At 46.8% G+C, this 23,286-nt stretch overlaps 1 protein-coding gene across 1 annotated transcript in view; it reads left to right on the top strand.

The window, feature by feature from the left end:
• MTOR (mechanistic target of rapamycin kinase) overlaps positions 1 to 18,247 on the top strand; it is a 123,538-nt gene extending 105,291 nt beyond the window's left edge. The window contains exons 39-58 of the mRNA XM_005901305.3: positions 504 to 755; positions 1,432 to 1,532; positions 2,208 to 2,304; positions 2,705 to 2,803; positions 3,098 to 3,220; positions 3,431 to 3,613; positions 4,012 to 4,146; positions 4,356 to 4,530; positions 5,788 to 5,923; positions 6,535 to 6,682; positions 7,268 to 7,390; positions 8,743 to 8,825; positions 9,883 to 9,955; positions 10,409 to 10,483; positions 10,868 to 11,003; positions 11,642 to 11,707; positions 13,796 to 13,876; positions 14,154 to 14,234; positions 16,524 to 16,629; positions 17,321 to 18,247. Of these exons, the coding sequence (XP_005901367.2) occupies positions 504 to 755; positions 1,432 to 1,532; positions 2,208 to 2,304; positions 2,705 to 2,803; positions 3,098 to 3,220; positions 3,431 to 3,613; positions 4,012 to 4,146; positions 4,356 to 4,530; positions 5,788 to 5,923; positions 6,535 to 6,682; positions 7,268 to 7,390; positions 8,743 to 8,825; positions 9,883 to 9,955; positions 10,409 to 10,483; positions 10,868 to 11,003; positions 11,642 to 11,707; positions 13,796 to 13,876; positions 14,154 to 14,234; positions 16,524 to 16,629; positions 17,321 to 17,336 (2,289 nt within the window). The 3' untranslated portion in view covers positions 17,337 to 18,247. The remainder of the gene's footprint in view (positions 1 to 503; positions 756 to 1,431; positions 1,533 to 2,207; positions 2,305 to 2,704; positions 2,804 to 3,097; positions 3,221 to 3,430; positions 3,614 to 4,011; positions 4,147 to 4,355; positions 4,531 to 5,787; positions 5,924 to 6,534; positions 6,683 to 7,267; positions 7,391 to 8,742; positions 8,826 to 9,882; positions 9,956 to 10,408; positions 10,484 to 10,867; positions 11,004 to 11,641; positions 11,708 to 13,795; positions 13,877 to 14,153; positions 14,235 to 16,523; positions 16,630 to 17,320) is intronic.
• Positions 18,248 to 23,286: the final 5,039 nt, after the last annotated feature.

Raw genomic sequence — 23,286 nt, 5'->3', positions numbered from 1 at the left:
TCTTACAGGACATCCTTGCTGTGCCTTCCTATTCCCTTCTCACCCATCTGGCATGGCTCAAGACTTGCCCCAAATCCCTCCTCCATGAAGCCTTCCCAGCCCTGCACCTGGCATTCCCGTTGTCTCCCTCTCGTTGCCCCTGTCCCATTCTGCCTATTTGTAGGTCTTTGAGCAACCTCTTCTCTAGATGAAGAGGTCCTGAGTCAAGGCCCGTGGCGTGCTTCTCTTCACAGGCCGCCCTCATCCTATGTCACCCGCCGAAGTCCCTGATGCAACAGATGCACCACAGGATGAATGATCACACTGGACTTAGTGAAATGCCCCATTCCCAAGTGTTCTGCTGAAGTGAAGTGAGGATTCGCTTTACTGACCACTGAGAAGAAAGGGCAGCCCTTGCTTAGCCTCAGCTGTGGCCTCACACCCCTCGAGGCTCTTGATACCCGAGCCTCCTGCCCCAGCTCTTGTCATAGCCCCCGTGTCTGTCCTCTCATCCCACCCCCCAGGCCTGGCATGCGTGGGCAGTGATGAACTTTGAGGCTGTGCTCCACTACAAACATCAGAACCAAGCCCGCGACGAGAAGAAGAAGCTGCGACACGCCAGTGGGGCCAACATCACTAACGCAGCCACTGCTGCTACCACAGCGGCCACGGCCACCGCCACCACCACCAGCACCGAGGGCAGCAACAGCGAGAGCGAGGCTGAGAGCGCCGAGAACAGCCCTACCCCGTCTCCTCTGCAGAAGAAGGTCACTGAGGTACCCGCCCCCCAACCCCAACCCCCCACTATCACGGACTGACTCAGGCACCAGGCGCCCTGAGGATGGAGCCCTGGTTAGCCTTACAGGAGCCTGAGGCTCTGCTCTGAAGCCCTGGAGGAAGTCAGAAAGCATGGCTTGCCATCCGGCATTGTTTAGACAGTACTTCTGTATGTGTATTTGTGTTTGGGGACCTGACGTAGCCTCCGTGCTGAAGAATGAGGTCCTTGTCATGCCTCCCACGGAGCTGAGCTCATTCTCCTAATGCCCAGCACCTGTGTGGGGGTGGCCTACACATCTGCGGGCCCACTCTGAGCACAGAGCCCAGCAGAATCCACTGTTTTTCTCTCCCCTTCCACTTCCCCTGGGGCAGTCAGTTCAAGCTCTGGGGCAGCTGATAAGCCCAGAGATCAACATGTTCAGGGCCTTGGCCCCACCTCCTCTGCCGCCCTGTCCAGGAAGCTACTCTTAACCCAAGATATTAACAGTTAGGGCACCATTGTAGTTACAGGGTGCTTGCTACATGTCAGATGCTGATCTAAAGGCTTTTTGTGCATTAACTGATTTAATCCTCATAACCACTCTTGGAGATGTGCTGTTTAGTGGGCTGTTCTGCCCATTTTACAGATGAGAAAGCTGAGGTGGGAGTGTCACTAACATATGTGTATTCCAACAGGATTTGTCCAAAACCCTCTTGATGTACACTGTCCCTGCTGTCCAGGGCTTCTTCCGTTCCATCTCCTTGTCACGAGGCAACAACCTCCAGGACACGCTCAGGTATCAGGAAGGGAAGTCCTGGTGGGCCATGTCAGGGGCAAGTCACAGGAGTCACCCATAAAGTCCTCTTTCCCTCCCCAACCCCATGAATACATCCCAGAGTCGCAGCTGACTGGGCCTCACTCATGTGAGTGAAATATGCAAAGAGGAAGGAGCAATGCCTGAGGACTCCGGTGTGTAACCTGTTATGTAGGAAAAAGAAGCCCAGCTCTTTCTCAGACTTGCTAGAATCCCTTCAGCTTTTGGAGGTGACTCTGAGAGGCCCAAACAAATAGCACAGGCCAGTCAGTCCAGAGGCTGTCAGTGTCCAGCCCTCCTGTGTCTGGGGGTTTCCCAGCTAAGTGCCAAGTTTACTAGTTGCTGCTGTGTTAGAGGCAACTCTTCCTACACATGCAAAGCTTATCCATGGACTCCTCTCTTAGATGTGTGAACTGGTGGCATGGTGATCCCTCCCTGTTGTCTGGAGTGACATAGGCCTTCCCTGGGGATGGTCTGTGTCCAGTCAGGCACTGCCAGCCACCACCACCCCACTCCTAAGTGCTCCTGGAACCAAGCACACTGGAGCCACTGACCTGGGACCCCGCCAGCACTTCTCTTCAAAAGAGTCTCAAAGATGACAAAACAGGCAAAACCTGGCAAATTAAAGTTTCTATGACTTTCCTTTTTCTTTTCCAGAGTCCTCACCTTATGGTTTGATTATGGTCACTGGCCAGATGTAAATGAAGCCTTAGTGGAAGGGGTGAAAGCAATCCAGATTGACACTTGGTTACAGGTAAGGGCACTGGGTTACGGGTGAGGACACTGGGTTACAGGTGAGAGAACTGGGTTACAGGTAAGGACACTAGGTTAGAGATGAGGGCACTGGATTACAGGTAAGAGCACTGGGTACAGGTGAGGATGGGTCAGGTCTTGCTCGTTTTCTCTCTTGGAATCATGCAGTGTTGAGAGGAGCAAGGAAGCAGGCACTATACAGTGGTAAGGAAGCAGCGATCAACCCCAAGGTCAAGACTCCATATTTTCTTCAGTTCCTTTAGAGAACTGAAGAGGATGAACCATTTCCATGCCCAGCAGTATCTATCAAACCAGTTGCAAGAGCTGTTCATGTCTCAGAAGAATAACTGGAGTTGTTTCCACATCTCATAGGCTGCATACTGTGTCTTTCTGAATATCAGGTTATACCTCAGCTCATTGCAAGAATTGATACGCCAAGGCCCCTGGTGGGACGTCTTATCCACCAGCTTCTCACAGACATTGGTCGGTACCACCCCCAGGTGCGTGGAGACCCCGGGCAGTTTTCTGTCTAACCACTAACCTTTGATTTGGCCATCAACCTTTCCTAAAACTGCTCTAGGGACACAAATGCCCCTGGGAGCCAAGAGTCCTGTCCTGCCCCCAGGAGGGTCTGTCCAGCTGGCAGGCTCAGGGACCCAGGGTCTTCTGGAAAAGAAAAAATTCCGCCCAAGGCCACACAGCCCCTGCCTGGTAGACTCAGATGAGTGTCAGCACCATACTCTTGTCATCCTTCTTTTACACGTTTGCAAACGCTCCTTCTGTGCTTGCTTCAGGCCCTCATCTACCCACTGACAGTGGCCTCCAAGTCCACCACCACAGCCCGGCACAACGCAGCCAACAAAATCCTGAAGAACATGTGCGAACACAGCAACACCCTGGTGCAGCAGGCCATGATGGTGAGTCCGGGCAGACTCGAGGCACCAAGCAGAGGTCTCGAATGAGACACTTGAGCCACCAACCAGAGGTCTCGAATGAGACGGCCTTTCTTTCTCAGGGAGAGGCCGTGTACTCCCTCTGACGGCAGAAGTTCCTCCTGTTTCTCCGAGACGGGTCTTTCTGAGCTTAGCTCACCCTGAGCACGTCCCTCTGTCCCCTTTCTGATCCAGGTGAGTGAGGAGCTGATCCGAGTGGCCATCCTCTGGCACGAGATGTGGCATGAAGGCCTGGAAGAGGCGTCTCGCTTGTACTTTGGGGAGAGGAACGTGAAAGGCATGTTCGAGGTGCTGGAACCCCTGCACGCCATGATGGAGCGGGGACCCCAGACACTGAAGGAAACATCCTTTAACCAGGTAGAAAACATGAACCGATGGGACCCCAAAGTCCTTAGCAGTCTCCTTTCCCTCTAACCTTTCTGCTGACTTGAATAAAATGTATTTTGATGGAGGGAGGTCACAGGATATAAAACACCAGAAATAGAATTGTCATGAAGTTACAAGAACCCTTCCAAAACTTTAACTAGAAAACCACGAGGTACCTCACAAGGCCATCTCGTCTCTCTTCCAACCTCACTTTACCTGAGAAGCCATTCTGAGGGTTGGGCTCCAGGACTGGAAAGTTGCCGAGCAACCCAGCCAGTGCCATCCAGCCAGCGTACCCTCCCAAGCAGTTCTGCTGCCTGCTGGGGACTCAGAGTTGGGCTTAGTCAACGCAAGTGACACCTTGCGCATTCTCCTGCTTCCCCTCTCAGGCATATGGTCGAGATTTAATGGAGGCCCAGGAATGGTGCAGGAAGTACATGAAATCAGGGAATGTCAAGGACCTCACCCAAGCCTGGGACCTCTATTACCACGTATTCAGACGAATCTCCAAGCAGCTGCCTCAGGTAGGATCTCATGGCTCTAGCAGGGTTACCAGTCATTATAGTCCTTTCTGTTCCACTGCCTGTGAACATTCTGATACTAAGTCCCCAGCACCTGGCTCCACTTCTATCTGCGGACTTTGTGACAAGGCATGGCTACTAGCAATCCATTGAAAAATATGTAAACAGCATTTCAGAGGCAGAAAGCTAAACCCTGTGGTAACTATTCACAGCTCACATCCTTAGAGCTGCAGTACGTCTCCCCCAAACTTCTGATGTGCCGGGATCTGGAACTGGCTGTGCCGGGAACTTACGACCCCAACCAGCCCATCATTCGCATTCAGTCCATCGCGCCGTCTCTGCAAGTCATCACATCCAAACAGAGGCCCCGGAAGCTGACGCTTATGGGTAAGGCCCCTCATGCACTTGATCGAGTCTCCCTCCCAGCCCGGGGGACCCCTCCCCTCCTGACGTGACTGCTTGCTGTCCACACTGCTAACCTTTCTCCCATGTATTGAGAGTCAAGTGGAAGACATCCTCGCTGGGACTTCTAGTTGATTCCTACTGTTGTGCTTCCTTAAGTGAGGCCTATCAGCCCCACCCCAGTGCAGGTGGAAGGGAACCATGCAGGCCTACAGCATGGAGGTGGGTTTGGCAGGGGGCCGGTCAGGGAGCCGATGAGGAAGAAAGAGGCTGCGGATGCAGCACAGCAGGTGACAGGCCACGTTGAGAAGGGCCACCTGGGCTGGAGTGTCCTTCTTTATACTTCACATCCTCTCTTTGTGGGGATGCTTTGTAAAGTGAACTTAGTGAAGCAGTAGTTCTGACAGTGCAGTGTGCTACCAGGAGGGTGGTTTTGAAGGCCTGAGTGTTCTGCTGGTACTCGGAGCTCTCGCACCTTTAACAGTACTCATGTTTCTTAAACAGTGATTATTCACCAGCAGTGGCGAATGCTGGTCCTTGGGTGGTTGTCTCTCTGTAGGCTGGTCTCTTCTAATACTAACATGCGTGTTGGTCAGCTTTCAGCAGCTTCTAACTAAAGGGACTTTAATGAAGGACTGTTTTCAGAAGTATGGCTGAGTTAAGAGGGCCAGCAGTATGACGTGTATAATTATTCACCCCCGCCCTTCAGACCTAGAGGGCACGGAGTCCGGCAAGGGCTGTAACCTGGAAAGAGAGGACATCCCCTGATGCCATGGTCCAGACCAAGGGAGGGAGCTACTTCTAGAACCAGAACCTGGCCAGTTGTCAGGGGCAGGTACCCTGACCTCTCCCTCTTCCACCCTCTAACCTCCTGCCAGTGACCCCATTGGCCAAGCACACCAGGGAGCCCAGGGGATGTGGTGTCTAGGAGTCAGGCTTCTAAGGTCAGAGCAGGACAGAGTGGGTTGGGGAGGTAACATGTAGAGTGACCATCTCTGGCACTTGAAGGCAGAGCTTTTTAAAAAACTTTATCTACTGTTGATTGGAACATCTCACTGGGGGACCATCAAAAAGAAGGCCATTCTTTTCACCCATTCTAGGGCGCGTTTCTTCCGTTTGTCAGGACAGTGTGACTGGGTATGGTATGTGTCTGCCGACCTGCAAATGCAGCAGTGGTGCCCCAGCCGACAGGATGGAAACCCTCTGATCCTCGCTGACTGCTCCCCACTTCACTCCCCGCAGGCAGCAACGGGCACGAGTTTGTCTTCCTCCTGAAGGGCCATGAGGACTTGCGGCAGGACGAACGGGTGATGCAGCTCTTCGGCCTGGTCAACACCCTTCTGGCCAATGACCCGACGTCTCTTCGGAAAAACCTCAGGTATTCAGGATGCCACAGAGACAGCCCTAGATAACTAGAGAAATCTAGTTATTTCTTACTTCTTTTCCAGGTCGTCACTTAACCTTTGCCAAGTAAATGATTCTGTATCTGACAGGAGGTCATCAGTAGCCAAGATGTCAAAGAGAAAGACTCTCCATTGGTTTTAGAGTGTTCTCAGGGGAAGTCCTTCAGAGGACTCAGAAAGGAACATTTCATGGCCTTTAGATGGGAGATTTGACAAATTTGATGGGTTCTATGCCAAATGAAATGACAGCCCTAATAAGCCTTCCTGTCCTCAGGCTTCTTTCACTCCTCTTTCTGTTAAGAACATGGATGTTTAGTGGGGAGGTCATTTTAGGCTTAGAAGTCATCATGGGATTGTTCCCCCAAAGCGGTGAGTTTGTTAGGCAGGTTGGGAACACTGGTGGTACCTTTATACCATCAACCCCGATTGTGTTTTAGGCTTTATGCTTCGTACCATGTCCCTCATCACATGCCCCACAATAGCCTTTTGTGGACAGGCTCATTAAAACCAGTTTGCATGTGCCATGAGTGGCTTAAAGGTCTGCTCTGTTTTCTGTTCATTGACCCTGCTTTCCTGTGGGCTTTAGCATCCAGAGATACGCTGTCATTCCATTATCAACCAACTCGGGCCTCATCGGCTGGGTCCCCCACTGTGACACACTGCACGCCCTCATCCGGGACTACAGGGAGAAAAAGAAGATCCTTCTCAACATTGAGCATCGCATCATGCTGCGGGTACGTGATGAGGCTGCCAGACCCAACCCTTCAGTGTCTTGAGGGTGAAGCTCAAAAGTCAGTTCAGGAATTGGTAGAGAGCTGTTTTCCTTGTTCCATTACTGAAAAATCTATTTAAGGGAATTAGCTATTGACGAAGGATTAATGGTATGAGTCTTCAAGCAGATAACAGAATCCTAAAGCCTAGCAATTAGGTTTTCATCACCCTCCATGAGACTGGACAGTATTTTACTCATCAAGCAACATGTATCTGCTGATCCTAACATGGTACACAGAGCGCTGACTGGCTGAATGGGGAAGCAGGGAAGCGGTGTTCAGTAGGTGTGTGAGGGAGAAAAGTGAGAAAGTTTATGAACCTCCCAGTGCTCTCGTTCACACTGAAGCTGGTACCGAGGCAAGGCCTGATGCTTGCCCTTGTCCCCTGGCCCCTCCTGTGGTCCTCAGGTTAGAGTGGCCACTGCTTCTCCTTATTCCCCTTCTCCTTTTGGTGGCAGTGGTGAAATCAGAACCCATCTCTGCCTGACCTCAGAGCCTTGTTTCTTCCCGGATATGAGTTTCTCGTCTCAGACTTGTGTCTTGGTGCAGATGGCTCCAGACTATGACCACCTAACTCTGATGCAGAAGGTCGAGGTGTTTGAGCACGCCGTCAACAACACAGCTGGGGACGACCTGGCCAAACTGCTGTGGCTGAAGAGCCCCAGCTCTGAGGTATGGTGCTCCTGCCCCGCCAGCCTCCCCTCTGGTCAGAAAGGCTCGTTTGCTCCTGTGCGCCCGGTGGGTGTGTCCTGTAATGACTAGCTGTAGGTGATGGGTAGCTTTTAGAGCAGAAACCAAATGGCTGAGCCACATAGTCTAGCTGCAGTTAGTTTCATGTTTCAACCATTGCTTACAACAGTATTTTATTAAGACTGTTAAATCTTTTTCATATATATTATTAATTTCCTATAGATCTGGTTTTTCAGTTTTGTTAATAGTATGTTTCTAGGTTTGAAGTTTTTATTTTGTTTTGGTTTTGATGTACATTTTTAAATGTTAGAAGTTAATAGATTTTTTTTAATCCTTTCTTTAAAGTTTCTTTGGCTTTATATTTAGAAAGGCTCTCTCCACCTCAAGATTTTCTTGTACTAATTATAAGATTTGTTTTTACATTTAAATCCTTAACCCAAGTTGGAATTTAAAGTTAGGGTATAGATTTTCTTTTTTTAAGGTGATAACCAACATGACAGTATTACCAGGAGCTTCCCAGGTGGTGCTAGTGGTAAAGAACCTGCCTGCCAATGCAGGAGATGTAAGAGACACGTATTTGATCCCTGTGTTGGAAAGATCCCCTAGAGGAGGGCATGGCAACCCTCTCTAGTATTCTTGCCTGAAGAATCCCATAAACAGAGGATCCTGGCAGGCTATAGTCCATGGGGTCGAAAAGAGTCGGACACTACTGGAGTGATTTAGCACACACACACAGTATTACCAAATAATCCATCCTGTAACAGAGTCAACTTTTATTATATACTAAATTCTTATATGCCCTTGAATTTCTTTCTAGAATTTCCGTATCACTGATCTTTTCTGCCTATTTATCCTCAAGTATCCCACTGTTAATACAAGTCTTTTCTCACTATTTACATGTAATTTTTTTCCAGGTAAATTTTAGGATCATTTTGTCAAGATTCCCAAGAAAGTGCCAATGAACTTTTATTGAAACTACATTAAATGTATTAAATAATCTGGAAGGATATTACATCTTTTCAATCTTAAGTGGATAGCCTTAAATGGATATTTTCTTTTTTTTTTCTTTTTTTTTTAAATGGATATTTTCATTTACTGTAGTCTTTATATTTCTAACCAAAGTTTAATTTACTTAGTCATCTAAGTTCTACACATTTCCAATTAAGTTTATTCTGAGCATTTTATTAATTTTATAATTATGAATGATTTTCGTTCCCTCATACATTCTAACTGGTTATTGTTGGACTGTAAGCAAACAACTGATTAGGATGTAATTTGTATTGAAAACCAGTTAGTTTTCAGAGCCTCGGTTCGCATGTGCTTCTGTGTTCTAGGTGTGGTTTGATCGAAGAACCAATTATACCCGCTCTTTAGCGGTCATGTCTATGGTTGGGTATATTTTGGGCCTGGGCGATAGGTGAGTGAATTTGTTTCTTTGAATCTTCTTTCTCCATTATATAGTTTTCTTGAATGATTTCGTTTTCCAGTGAGCTTTATGACCGTTTGATAAATATTTGTATTTTGTACTTTAGCTGTTTTTGCAGCATCAACCTTAGTCCCCTATTATTGTCCATGCCATCAAAACAACACGTCAAACTAAAGAGAAGAAAAACCATAGTTCAGGGGTGCTTTCTCCATAGGTTGGTTTAATGTATTAAAAACCATATGAAATCCAGTTGATTTTATTGATTCAATAAACATTTATCAGTCATCACTATGCTAAGACAAATAATCCTATTTCTATAATTAAAACCAACCAAAGTAGATCCCTCTGATATTTCTACATATTAAATTTCATACAAATGTACTGACTGCAAAAGTCATTTAGGAATGTTCAGAAATTTTAAAAAATAATAATATTCTGATGTCTACAATTTTTCTTCTGGGATCATTCCCATGCAATTATTTGAGAGTGAAAAAATTTAATCCCACAAAAATAATAAATTCCTGTTTTTAAAAAACTTAGTAGAGCACCTGTCCAGAATACCCAGATGATTCTGCCTGGAGGGGCTCAGGGACTCAGGGAGATGAGAGCCCATCTCGAAGAGCCTTGTCACTCTGAGATCCCAGCGCTGCCAGGAACCTGTGACCATTTATCCTGTGACCAAAGACCTTGGGAAAACAAACTGTCTTGGTATCATGGGGCAACTTGTGATTCACACAGATCAATTCTCATTTGAGCCCTAGAGCAAGGGTCAGCAAACTTTTTCTGTAAAGGGCCAAATAGTAAATATCTTAGGCTTCACTGGCCTTACAGGCTCCATCACAAGTACTCATCTCTGCTGCTGCAGCACAAAAGCAGCCCAAAACAACGCATGAACAAATGAGCATGACTGTGTTCCAATAAAAATGACTTGTAAAAGTTGGGGGTGGGGTGCTAGCTTTGGCCTGAGTGCTGTCATTACCAACCCCTGGCCTACAGTCTCACAGACTTGGGGATTTGTTCATCCTAGCTGTTCTCTCCTGTTTCTCAGACACCCATCCAACCTGATGCTGGACCGGCTGAGTGGAAAGATCCTGCACATTGACTTTGGGGACTGCTTTGAGGTGAGCATATGTTCCAGAACCCAGAGGACCACCCTCTACCCTGCTCCAACCATTTAGGCAAACTTAAAAGCCCAAATGTCGTACTCTTACCCCTGACTCTTCTCTCAAGGTGATAGAACATCAGTCTAACAGATGAAGTATGTGCTATTTGATTCTTGCTGTTACAGGACTCAGAAAAGGAGATGCTGGTTGAAGGCCTGGGCATGATAACACACTTATCTTTTTTCTCTCTTTCTCCCTCCCCACTCCCCCACCTTCTCTTTTTTTATTTTTAAATTTTTAGCTGTCTTAAATTATAGCGATAAGTCCCATCACTAAACTAGACTGTTTCCTTTCTATGCTCTAATTGAAATCAGTGCCGGTGATGCAAAGGAAAGCCACTTACGTGCACCTGGCTCCAGCTGAGGAAGGCAGTCTAACCAGTGGACCTGAGTTTTCCCTTATTACCCTTAGGTTGCTATGACCAGAGAGAAATTCCCAGAGAAAATTCCATTTAGACTAACAAGAATGCTGACCAATGCTATGGAGGTGAGTGGATGTTGGTAACAAGCTGCTTTGAAGTGGGACCAGTATAGTTCTATCCCCTCTCCAAGGACAGACTTCCTTCCTTGTTAGATCTCCAGCTCCGCAAATGCCCAGCTTATGCTGTAGTCATATCCTCCTGGTATTTTCCATCCTGTTAGAAATGATCAGTCTTTAAAAGTCTTACCCAACCTTTACGCCAGACCTTGTTTCATATGAATGACAGTCCTGACCCTTTGCTCTGAGGCATTCCCAGCCTGGCCCTTCAGTGATGGCCATGTTATCTCTCTCTGAGTGGGGTGACACACCCTCTGAGGTGACGCTGGGTGGTAAGGCCTTCGGGGACCAGCGTGGTGACTTCCGTGGTGAGCGGCTCTGGCCCATCTGCAGGTCACGGGCCTTGATGGCAACTACAGGATCACGTGCCACACTGTGATGGAGGTGCTCCGGGAGCACAAGGACAGCGTCATGGCCGTGCTGGAAGCCTTCGTCTATGACCCCCTGCTGAACTGGAGGCTGATGGACAGTGAGTCTCAGCAAGAGCCCGGGTGCTGGGGTTCACCCCCTCCCACAATGGGCGTGGCCAGGTCACAGTCCTGCCCCTCTTCACACACAGAGCCCAAGACCCAGTACTCAGCTGCCACACCACACTTCCACAGGGCCGCTGTGGTAGCTGGAAATCAATTTCAAGTATTTTTATTAACTAAGAAAACTCTGGTCATCAGTTTAGATCTTGATTAAAGCATTTTTCAGAATAAATAAGTACTCTAGTGACTTTTGTTAGGTTTCATGTTGAATAGCAGATGGAATTTTTACAGGATTTGCAAACAGTTGTGTTATCTCAACAGTGTCTTAGTCTACTCTTTATTCCAACCTCCTCAGAAGGTGTTTACTAATCAGAGGCGTCTTCTCTACTGCAGTTGTCACACACTCACTTGTTATCCAGTTTACATCATCTGAATCCCACTCAGCCATATAAAATGCCCCTCAGGATCAGATGCCTTGTGAACATCCACCCATTTACTCCTGAGTGTTACATTTTTGGTTTTATCTTAGTTATGGCTTTTGGGAAAATTATATTTTTATGATTAAGGGAAAGTATATCAGCCAAGTTTTTTCAAAGTTTGAAGCGCTTTTTAACCCTCCTTTTCTTTCTTTCCCTAGCAAATACCAAAGGTAACAAGCGATCACGGACGAGGACAGATTCCTACTCTGCTGGCCAGTCAGTAGGTGAGTGCTGCAGACTCTCCTTTTTGTCCAGGGTATTTCTAGAATAGGGCAAGCCTTGTCACTGCCTTTAGAAGACATGACTTAAGTAATAAGCATCTAATGTATTTTTTATTTAATGACTCTCAGGAAGAAGTGGGTACCTAAAGCTCAGAAATTTTGATCACGCTATCCAATCTTAATCTACATGTAAAAACATAAATCAATTAAAAGTACATCTGAATTGGACTTCCCTGGTGGTCCAGTGGGTAAGACTCCACACTCCCAATGTAGGGGGCCTAGGTTCAATCCCTGGTCCAGGAATTAGATTCCACATGCCACAATTAAGGTCAGAGATTCCACGTGCTGCAACTAAGACCCAGCAGTGTCAAATAAATTTAAAAAAATTTTTTTTTAAGTATGTCTGAATAGTAGTCAGTCTTTAGCATGCCCTTTAATAGTGTCTGGGATAATTATTAGCTACATTACCTTAATTCTAAAGCTTTGGGAATAGCTCAGAAATGGGAAGATGGAAGCAGCGGAAATACACACACACTGCTACCTGAGCATCTAGGAAGCCACAGGAAACACTGTTCCCAGGAATGTGGTCCATAAAGCAGGGTTACAAGAAGATAATGCGCCTCTCAGAGCCAGAACAGGCTCTGTGTATTCCCTGCTCTCAGACGTCTTAGAGTCAAGCTGTTTGACTTGTTTACCCTTCTCCTTTGCCCCTTACCCCTAACCCAACCCTTTGACCCCCACATTCAACAACATCCTACATAGTCATATTTAGGAAATACCACTGGGATGTTAAACAGTTAAATATTCTCTCCAAATACTTATGGAACATTTGCAACCAGTTACCAGCTAGGCCAAGTGGTATTCAGAGGTAAGAAAACAATGTGACATACTGAGCATGCTCTGACGAAGCACAGAATCCCGGAGTGTATATGGAGTAATAGAGCAGCTCACTGCACTGTGCAGGCAGGTGCCATGTGGTTTGATTGGGAACCAGGGGGTGGTAGGCCTTAGAAAGGAGGTATCACTCTGAACTGCGAGGGTTAAGGGAGCCCGTGGGGTGGTAGAATTGAAGCTGAGCCTTACTGGATGAGTGGAATCTGGATGGGTAGAAAGGAAGAGAGTGTTTTCTCCAGGAAATGGGCATCCTGGATCCGTGTCATCCACAAATAGCTTGGACTCTACCCTGGACACCGTGATAGGACTTGGGAATCCCTGAATCACCCACAGTGTCTGGGGGCCTTGTGCAGATGACTGGTCTCACCCAGATTATGTGACACTGGTATAACTCTCAGGGTCTGCCTTGTTAATACATTATTGGGTGACTCCCATGTGCCGCCTGTGATATACCGAGGGGAGTTAGGACAGCTTGTTCTGGTGGCACCAGTGGTGTAGACCTGGTTGCTTGTATGTGCCTCAAAAGTTAAGTTCCAAGGACTCATTAATTAAAGTATTATCATCACTAGCTTCGGTTTGAAGACCTGTCGTGTCCCAGGGCCGTGTGTAAATAGCTTCAGAGTTCTGATTCTAGATACCTCTCCTGAAGGCCACAGTCAGCAGAGGGTGAGCCTAAAGCCTGTGGACTTCTCCTGAGAATTGATGTATAAATTCCTCCAAGGAATAACATTTCAGTCACATGTGTGATCCTTTGAAAGCTAGTTTTCTTTATGTTATGACCAGTTTGGGTCCAACCAACCAAATTTTGTGGCCAGATCTTTGACCTATGAGCCTATTCTGTATGTCAGAACATTTTATTAATGCTGTGTGTTTGCAAATTCATGCAGATTTCAAAACTTTCTTTGAGGGGGTGGGGGAGCTATGCCCTGTAGTTTGCGGGATCTCAGTTCCCTGACTAGGGATTGAACCCAAGGCACAGCAGTGAAAGCACTGAGTCCTAACCTCTAGACAACCCAGGAACTCCCTAAAAAATGTTAAATTCATAAAGAGCATAACACTTCCTATTTCCTTTCTCCTCTGAGACAGGTGGGGCAGGTGTTAAAAGAGAGATCGTATGTGAAGAATTAGAGCCAATACCTTGGAACAGTGGCTTCTTGGTGTTTGAATTTTCTGCTGCTTTTTTTTGTTTCCTCCTAGAAATTTTGGATGGTGTGGAACTTGGGGAACCAGCCCATAAGAAAACGGGGACCACAGTGCCAGAATCTATTCATTCTTTCAGTAAGTCCAACCTCTGAGGAATTACATCAGCGACTAGCTCATTAAGAAAAGAGCAGCTGTGAACACCAGGAGGAGGGTCAGTAAGAGGAAGCAACAGAACTGCCTTTGAGCAGCAAAGGTCCCATGAATTTCTCATTATATTCTGAGGACAAAGGTAGACAAAGAGGAAGAATTGCTCTACACTTACAAAAGTGAATATGTGAGAAAAACAGGGGTGTGCATTGAACCTGTTATGATGATCCAGTCTTACTATTATTTCTGCTTTTGTTTATTCCAGTTGGAGATGGTTTGGTAAAACCAGAGGCCCTAAATAAGAAAGCAATTCAAATTATTAACAGGGTTCGAGATAAGCTCACTGGTGAGTGTGTATATGTGTTTACTTAAAAGGAACATAAAATCTCCTTGAGTGGGTGTTCAGCCCAGTTTCCAGTGGTTATTGGTGCCTAAACTGTGACTCTGTGCTGCTAACTGGAGTGTCTCTGAGGCCATCAGTGAAGGATTCTCTCTGATTCTCTAATGACCAATGAACTTCCTTTAAGTAATGTTATTAATCTCATTTTAACAGTGAAGTTTAACAGTAAAGTTCTATTGAGTCCAAAGTCAGCCAAATTCAAGAAAATTAATCATCATGGCTTAATATTAGAGCAAATCTGACCACTTGGTTCACTGCCCACCTGTGCTCAGATAGCTGTTACGGAATGTGGAGCCTGGATGGGAACACCGTGTACTTTTGAACAGGAGATGTGTTACGCTGACCAAGTGGTGTGACATGGGGGTGGAGGCAGGGAGGCCAAAGGCCCAGCACCACTGCTGGGACCCCACAGGCCTGTGTCTCTTCCTCTGGCCAGAAAGTGACAAGAACACCTCACTCGGAAGGCGGTGAGGATGAATTGGGACGTGGGAGGCCCAGCACGTAAGCTCTATCATCAAGGGATATTGGTTCGTTGAGCACCTGCAAGCGCTAGATGTTGAAGAAACAGTGTGGGTTAAAAACAGGCATCTTCCCTGCTTTCATGGGACTTAGACTCTAAAGAGGAATACTGTTGTAAGTGGAAGAGAGACTAGGGCTGTGAGGACAGTAACAGGGGAATTTAAGTCCAAGAGTTCCAGAAACGCTTCCCTCAGCAAACTACCTAGGAGCCAAAATTTGCTAGAGGAGTTAATTAGGGCAGATTCTTCCAGGTAAAGGAAACAGCGTGTGCAAAGACCCTGTGGTAGGAGGCAGGATGGCAAGAATAAAAGGTCAGAAAGGCTGGCAGACCAAACTGCCCCCAAGAAGGTGAGAGGAGCACGATGCAAAGTGTTTGGACTCTGAGAGGGCCAGGGCCAGACCATACAGGGCCTTCTGTTTTTACCCTGTATCTTGTGGGCAGTGAGAAACCACTGAAGAGTTTTAAGGGGATGGAGGGGAGCTGGGCAGATTTGCATTGTGAGATCCTGCCTGCTCTGACTGTGGGGGAAGCAGGAGCTGGAGGGGAGGAAGCGGCTGCCACAGTCAATGCCAGTTGGACAGTTGATTAGACAAGGATGGCAATGGAGATGGAGTCAAGAGCTGTTTAGGAGGAAAATGCAAAGGACTGATGATGGGCCGTGAGGGGTGGGGAGGGATCAAGGGTGGTTCTAGGTCTCTGGTGGCCTTCTGAGAGCTCTGATGAGCCTGGCAGCCATAATAATGCAGTGGAAGAGAATGCGAAGTGAGAGAGAAGGAACAGAGACAAGTTTCAAAGCTCTCAGGAAGTCTGGCTTTGTGGGGAGGAGAAAGGACATAGCTGAAGAGGGAGAAGTTGGATGAACGGCTCTGTTTCCTTCAACAGGAGGAGGAATGTGTTTACAGAAAGTGAGCACATGGGCGGGCGGGGGGGCAGTGCAGACATGAGTGAGAGGCAGGATGGTCGGTATTGTAAGGCTCCTGACAAAGAGGAGGCGGTGGATCACAGTGCAAGTGAACTTGGCCTTAAATGGGAGGAGGGCCCACTCTCCGGGGTGATGGAAAGGAAGAAGGGGGAGCTCGTGTTGAACAAAGCTGGCACCTCGAACATTGCCCAACATATCAGGGCTCTGAACTCTGCCCTTAGTGAGTCAGTTGGCTCTAGAGGAGGAGATGAGGGCACCTGCTGAGGGTAAGGAGCCAGAGGAGGTTTGGATGCTCAAGGAGAGGAGAGAACTTTGTGGTGGAGATGGAAGGGCGTATAGCCAGGGGAGCTGGCCAGGCAGTGCTGAGCGCCCATGTAAGGCGGGAGACTATGAGTGTGTGATGAAAGCAGGCAGCCCTGCAGGACAAAGGGGCTGGAAGGAGAGGCTGGTAGGATTGAAAGAGGCTTCTTGGCCACTTGCCCGACTCAGGGGTGATTATGGAATAGAAGCCCACTGGCCAGATCTTTGCTACTCCTGCACTCTGCCCACTGTAGGACTTTACCTTCTGTAAACCAAGAGCCGAGTATATATGAGTGTGTTTATTAGTATATATTAGGTGTTTATGGGTCACGTGGAGGTGAATTTAAAAATCCAAGTATTATATAGCATTTATATTCACGTACGAGGGGGAACTGATTCAGGCTGTGTGGACAGTTGAGCCTGGCTGGGGACTGTGGAGCTGGCTGGTATGGTACCTGGTGCACACTGGACGTTTTTGCTCCTCGTGTCCTAGGTCGGGACTTCTCTCATGACGAAACCCTGGATGTCCCAACACAAGTCGAGCTGCTCATCAAACAAGCGACATCCCATGAAAACCTCTGCCAGTGCTACATTGGCTGGTGAGCACCTCTGTTCAAATAAGCAATCAGGCCCCTACCCTGTGCCTCAAAGCCAGAGTCACAGAAAAAGATATGGGGGCTTATCCATACAGGGAAATTGGGTATCCATATAGGGAAACTGTGTCTCAAATCTCTTCTAAAGTTTATACTGACTGGGTATGCTCATTGTTCCAAAAATGGGAAAATGGAGACATATGGATGTGTATTTGGAAGGCAAACACCAAAGTGAATTAAAATGACATGTTAAATTGACTTAGACGAATAGGTGAGGCCCCCTTATTTGAGGAGTGGGGGTGTTCTTTTGGGGGTTTTGCTGTCAATTCAGAGATACAGGAAAGGCAAAGGAGAAGAAGCCAGAGGGGTGACAGAGAGGAGATGAAAAGACAGATTTATCATCCACGTTTGTAACCTCAAGGACCACTCTGGGGTCTGCTTTGATTAATCGCCTGAGGCATGCTTGAAGGTAGAAACTAGAGAGAGGGGGTGACAGAAAGGCGTCCTTGCGGGACCACAGCAGGTGTCTGGCCTGGGCTGGAAACGATAACGCCTGTCCTGCACAATTAGCTGTGGGAGATCTCAGGGAGGGTCCCGGGGGTGGGCAGACCTTGCTCTTTCCATTCTCAGTATATCTGCATAAAGCTTTGAAGAAGCGCAGATTATTAAAATATTCCTTTTCTCCTTGTCTCATTAGGTGTCCTTTCTGGTAACTGGAGGTACAGACGTGCCCACAGCACTTCTCTTGAGGCTTTTGTACTTTGGTATCTGCTTCCACTAAACTGAAACCATGGTCAGAAAGTTCAGCTCTGAAATGTAAATGAAAAGAACTACTGTATATTATAAGTTGGTTTGAACCAACTTTCTAGCTGCTGTTAAAGAATATATTGTCGGAAACACAAGGCTTGATTTGGTTCCCAGGACAGTAAACACAGTAATACTACGGAAATCAAGCCCTTGATTTTGGGGAACAGAAGATCTTTAACTTTAGAAATACGGGTTTTGACTTAACTCACAAAAGAACTCAGAAGTGTTTGCTGACAGGAGAATGGCCTAGTCGTTCCTCTCAACATGGACACAGCAAACTCAGCACAGTCACAAAGCCTCAGGTCATGGAGGACACGGATTAGGACTCTGGATTGTAAAGACATGGAGAAGCTGACTTCATCGCCTTCGCCCATCTCATTACCTCACTGGTCCGTGGACGCAGCAACAACCCTCGCAAGATGGGCCAAAATGGGTGGGAAAGGTCAGTCTTCTGCCTCACCCGCCGCGCTGCGACATATACACTTCAAGCCAAGACCCGAGCCACTCAGAGGAGAATCTGTTCAGGTCGCCGGGCAGCCTCGGCTAGGCAGGCGCACAGAGGAGATCACAGTGCAGTAGGAGGCCCACACTGGCCTTCCCGGCCTGGTTCTGGGATGTCTTCAGTGAGGTCTGAATGCCCTCCGTTTGGAGCAAGGCCTTGGAATACAGAAATGCTGTCATGGAGGTGCTGACAGAGAGAGGGAAGGTCTAGAACATGTTGGGAAGTAGGAGCAAAAAAAATCTTAAATGCACAAAGTATAAAGTGTAGCCATGTCTAGACACCATGTTGTATCTGAATAATTTTTGTGCCAATAAAAGACATCAGAATTTTAAAAACATGAATATGAGTGGCTTTTTATTCCTGTATATTAGTTCATGAAAGAAACAGTTATTCCTTCAACATTCACTGAGTACTGGGACTGCAGGACAGTCCTCGGCGTGTTCCCAGGCCAGACAAGACACAGCCACATCTCTTAGAAGCCACCCGGCCACCTGGTGAGAAGAGAGAGCCACAAGAGCCTTGGGGAAGGGGCACTGGTTCCACTGGGAGCCTCACAGAAAGGGGACACTGGCCGGGGGTCTTAAATGGGAGTGGGAGTCTGTCAAATGAAGCAAGTCAGGATGTCCTCATCAGAAAAGAGGTGTGAAAGCACAAGACCGTGCAGGAAGGGCACGTGTGAACCCGAACCATGTGAGACTGCAGGTATTAGGACGCTCTTTATACATCAAAACAGCAGTTTCACACACGGACCTCACGGTTCAGCATGCCCGGCTCAGTGGTCACTGGGAAATAAAGGAACTAAAAGGAGGCTAGAAAGTAGATCCAGGCCAGACCGGCTGCCTCACAATCCAGCGGCAAGGAGTCTGAACCTGATGCTGTGGATGGCAGGGAAGGAACCATGTGAAGTTTTAAAACAAGTAGAATCTCAGTAGGGTTTTTTTAAAGCAACTAGTATCAAACAGGTGGAAAGAAAATTAAAAGTTTGCAAAACCCAGTAAAAAAAACTGTTGCAATAATGAAGAGAGAACTTAAACAGAGCCGGCAAGCGCTAGGTAGATTCCTCTAAAGAGCATGCCTAACGAGTTCTTCCAAAAAAATACTGTTTTCAGTTGTTGAGCTAGATTTCTTTTTCTAAGTTCCTGTGGACCACAGCTACCCAGTGAGAACTACTGACTCATAAAAGTGATTGAAAGAACTTGTAAAATGGATCTAGAGATTATCATGCTAAATGAAGTAAGTCAGAAAGACAAAGACAAATACCATATGGTATCACCTATATGTGGAATCTAAAATACGACACAATTAGAGACTTTTCTGGTGGCCCAGTGGTTGAGACTCTGTGCTTCTACTGACGGGGGCAAGGGTTCAATCCCTGGTTGAACTAAGATCTTGCATGCCGCACCATGCAACCAAAAAATAAAATGAAAATACAACACAAATGAACATATCTACAGAAATGAAACAGACAGCTATAGAGAACAGACTTGTGTTTGCCAGGGGATAGGGGGAGAGGTGGAGGGAAGGATTGGGATTGGGAGTTTGGGACCGGCAGATGCAAACTATTACATATAAAATGGATAAACAACAAGGCCCTACTGTGGCACAGGGAACTGTATTCAATGTCCTGTGATAAACCATAATGGAAAGAATCTGAAAAAGAATAACTGAGCCATTTTGCTGTACAGCAAAAATTAACATTGTAAATCAACTACACTTCAATAAGAATTTTTTAAAAAGAACTTATTCCCTGGTGGCTCATATGGTAAAGAATCTGCCTGCAATGCAGGAGACCCAGGTTCAATCCCTTGGTCAGAAAGATCCCGTGGAGAAAGGGAATGGCAACCCACTCCAGTATTCTTGCCTGGAGAATCCCATGGACAGAGGGTCCTGGCAGGCTACAGTCCATGGGGTCACAAACAGTCAGATATGGCTGAGCGACTAACACTTGCACTTGGATGAGAATTATAAGGCCAGGAACCATATTTTATGGGACTTTGTATCCCCCAAATCCGTCAGAAAAGCAGGTGCACTGTGGTGCTCCATAAACACTTATTGGAGAACTCCTCTGTTAAAAACAAATATAGACTTAAATCTCAGTAGTGGGACTTCCCTGATGGTCCAGTGGTTAGGAATCAGCCTTCCAATGCAGGGAACGAGGGATTGATCCCCGGTCGGGGAACGAAGATGCCACATGCCAAAGCCCGCATGCCATAACTATGGAGAAGCCTGTGTGCAGCAACGAGGAGCCCATGTGCTGCAACTAAGACCTGACACAGCCAAAAGTATATACTTTGCTCCCCAAAATATGACCAAGTTCTACGTGAAATAACTATCAATGACTATAGTGATGTCATCATCACTGTAAGACAAATGACATGAGAATGGATGGACTCAGAAAAATGGTGGCCACCTATGATAAAGACATATTTCTTAGGACATGGAAAGTTCTTGGCATTAAGATGTTTGGTGAATCCAATGGGTTTTAAGTTATATCTAAGCAAAACCTTCTGACTGCTGAAATGACTTAGCAGAGGAAGGTGAGGTGCTAATAGAGGCTTTTATATTATTATTACTACTAATATTATGCTTTACCACATAGCTTGTGGGGTCAGAGTTCCCTGACCAGGGATTGAACCTGAGCCCTTGACGGTTTAAGTTCAGAGTCCTAACCACTAGACTGCAGGGAATTCTGTAGAAGTTTTTAAAGACAGCCTAATCCCCCTATTAATCCAGGATGGTTTCAAGTAACCAGTGTGAGGGGAGGGCCTTAAATACCTTAGAGACAACTAAAGCAGTGAGAGTTAAGGCTGTGGTATCAAATTGTTGTTGTTCAGTCACCAGGTTGTGTCCGAATCTTTACGACCCCATGGACTGCAGTACACCAGGTCTCCCTGTCCCTCACCATTTACCCAAGTTCATGTCCATTGTATCAGTGATGCCATCCAGCCATCGTATCCTCTGATGCCCTCTTCTTCTGCCCTCAATCTTTCCCAGCATCAGGGTTTTTTCCAATGACTCAGCTCTTTGTATCAGATGACCAAAATACTGGAGCTTCAACTTCAGCATCAGTCCTTCCAACAAGTATTCAGGGTTGATTTCCCTTAAGATTGACTGGTTTGATCTCCTTGCTGTCCAAGAGACTTTCAGGAGTCTTCTCCAGCACCACAGTTCAAAGGCATCAATTCTTTGGTGTTCTGCGTCCTTTACAGTCCAGCTTTCACAACTGTATGTGACCACTGGGAAGACCATAGCCTTGACTATAGGAACCTTTGTCGTCAGAGTAATGTCTCTGCTTTTCAACACACTGTCTAGGTTTGTCATAGCTTTCCTGCCAGGGCAATCGTCTTCTGATTTCATGGCTATAGTCACCATCTGCAGTGATTTTAGAGCCCAAGAAGAGGAAATCCGTCAGTACTTCCACCTTCTCTCCCTCTATTTGCCATGAAGTAACGGGGCCAGATGACATGAGCTTAGTTTTTTTAATGTTTAGTTTTAAGTCCGCTCTTTCACACTCCTCCTTCACCCTCATCAAGAGGCTCTTTAGTTCCTCTTCACTTTCTGCCATTAAAGTGGTATCATCTGCATATCTGAGGTTGTTGATGTTTCTCCCACCTATCTTGATTCCAGCTTGTAACTCAGCCCAACATGTCTCATGATGTGCTCAGCTTATAGGTTAAAAAAACAGGGTGAGAGCAGACAGCCCTGTTATACTCCTTTCTCAATCTTGAACCAATCAGTTGTTCCATACAGGGTTCTAAACTTGCTTCTTGACCTGCACACAGCTTTCCAGGAGACAGGTAAGATGGTCTGGTATTTCCATCTCTTTAAGAGCTTTCCACAGTTTTTTATGATCCACACAGTCAAAGGCTTTAGCATAGTTGATGAAACAGAAGTGAAAGTCGCTCAGTCATGTCCGATTCTTTGTGACTCCATGGACTAAACAGTCAGTGGAATTCCCCAGGCCAGAATACTGGAGTGGGTAGCTTTTCCCTTCTCTGGGGGATCTTCCCAATGCAGGGAGCGAATCCAGGTCTCCGGCATTGCAGGCAGATTCTTTACCAGCTAAGCCACAAGGGAAGCCCTGTACTACCAAAAGAAGCCCAATGCATTTCCAATCTGACCAGATCCTGCAATTCCCAATCTGTGTCCTCAAAAACCTCATGGTCACCAGCAGTGCTTCTATCCACATAGATCAGAGGCACAGCCATGACAGACTCACTTTAGGACTCTCGACCCTGAGGCAGGCAGCCAAGAGAGTGACCTCTAGCCTGAGAGACGTTCCTGGAGCTAGAGTTCCACCTCATTCCCAAACATGCTCTTGCAACTTTCAGCTCCTAGCAAGGCTAGGCGCTTCCACACAGGGGGTCTAGGTAAAAGCACATAGTAACAGCATGGATCACAAGTCCCTGAAAGTCTGCGATCCAACAGATTAGGTTAGTAGTTCTAATTCCCCACTCAGTTATGAAACAGCCAAAGAGAACAGGAAAAGCTGACCCAGAAAAGAAAGTTTGGTCCACATGCTTTGCCCATTTCTGGCCGCCTCCCTTGCAAGGACGCTGGGTGTCTCTTGACACTGGCAGGTCAGCATAAACCCCCTACAATGCTCCCCTTTTGGGGGCTGCCTTCAGTCATTATGAGGCACCATGAAACCGCAGAGCAGGGCTCATCACTTGCTTTGCGCAGGGCGTGTCATTCATTCATACAAGCACACTGTAGAGTTAGTAAATAAGAAAACGTGTGTACTGAGAAAGCAGAGAGGCTAGAGCTCTGAGGGTTCTTACCTTATCCTGAAGATCCTGGGCAAACCCGTAAGATGATAGCTTACGGTGAACAGTATTGGATTTGTGATCTCTGAAGATTTAGCTTCGGGACCAGGGACCAGCCTTGATCACTCAAGAACTTTTGTGTAGCAGAGTTTTACTTAGGGATAAAAAGGGACAGAGAAATCTTCTAACATAGACATTAGAAGGAAAGTGCCCCTGATGAAACAGAGGTAGATGTTTTTCTGGAATTCCCTAGCTTTCTCTATGATCCAGCGAATGTTGGCAATTTGATATCTGGTTCCTCTTCCTTTTCTAAACCCAGCTTGGACATCCGGAAATTCTTGGTTCACATAATGCTAAAGCCTAACATGCAAGATTTTAAGCATGATCTTACTAGCATAGGAGATGAATGCAATTGTCTGATGATTAGCACATTCTTTAGTACTACCCTTCTTGGGAATTGAGATGAGGTTTGACCTTTTCCAGTCCTATGGCAACTGCTGGGTCTTCCAGATTTGCTGGCATAATGAATGCAAAACTTTGACAGCATCATTCTTTAGGGATCTGAATAGCTCTACTGGAATTCCATCA

This window comes from Bos mutus, chromosome 16, assembly GCF_027580195.1.
Source record: "Bos mutus isolate GX-2022 chromosome 16, NWIPB_WYAK_1.1, whole genome shotgun sequence".
Lineage (NCBI taxonomy): Eukaryota > Metazoa > Chordata > Mammalia > Artiodactyla > Bovidae > Bos > Bos mutus.
Note: the sequence above shows the minus strand (reverse complement) of the source record. Positions and strands in the feature narration are given on the sequence as shown.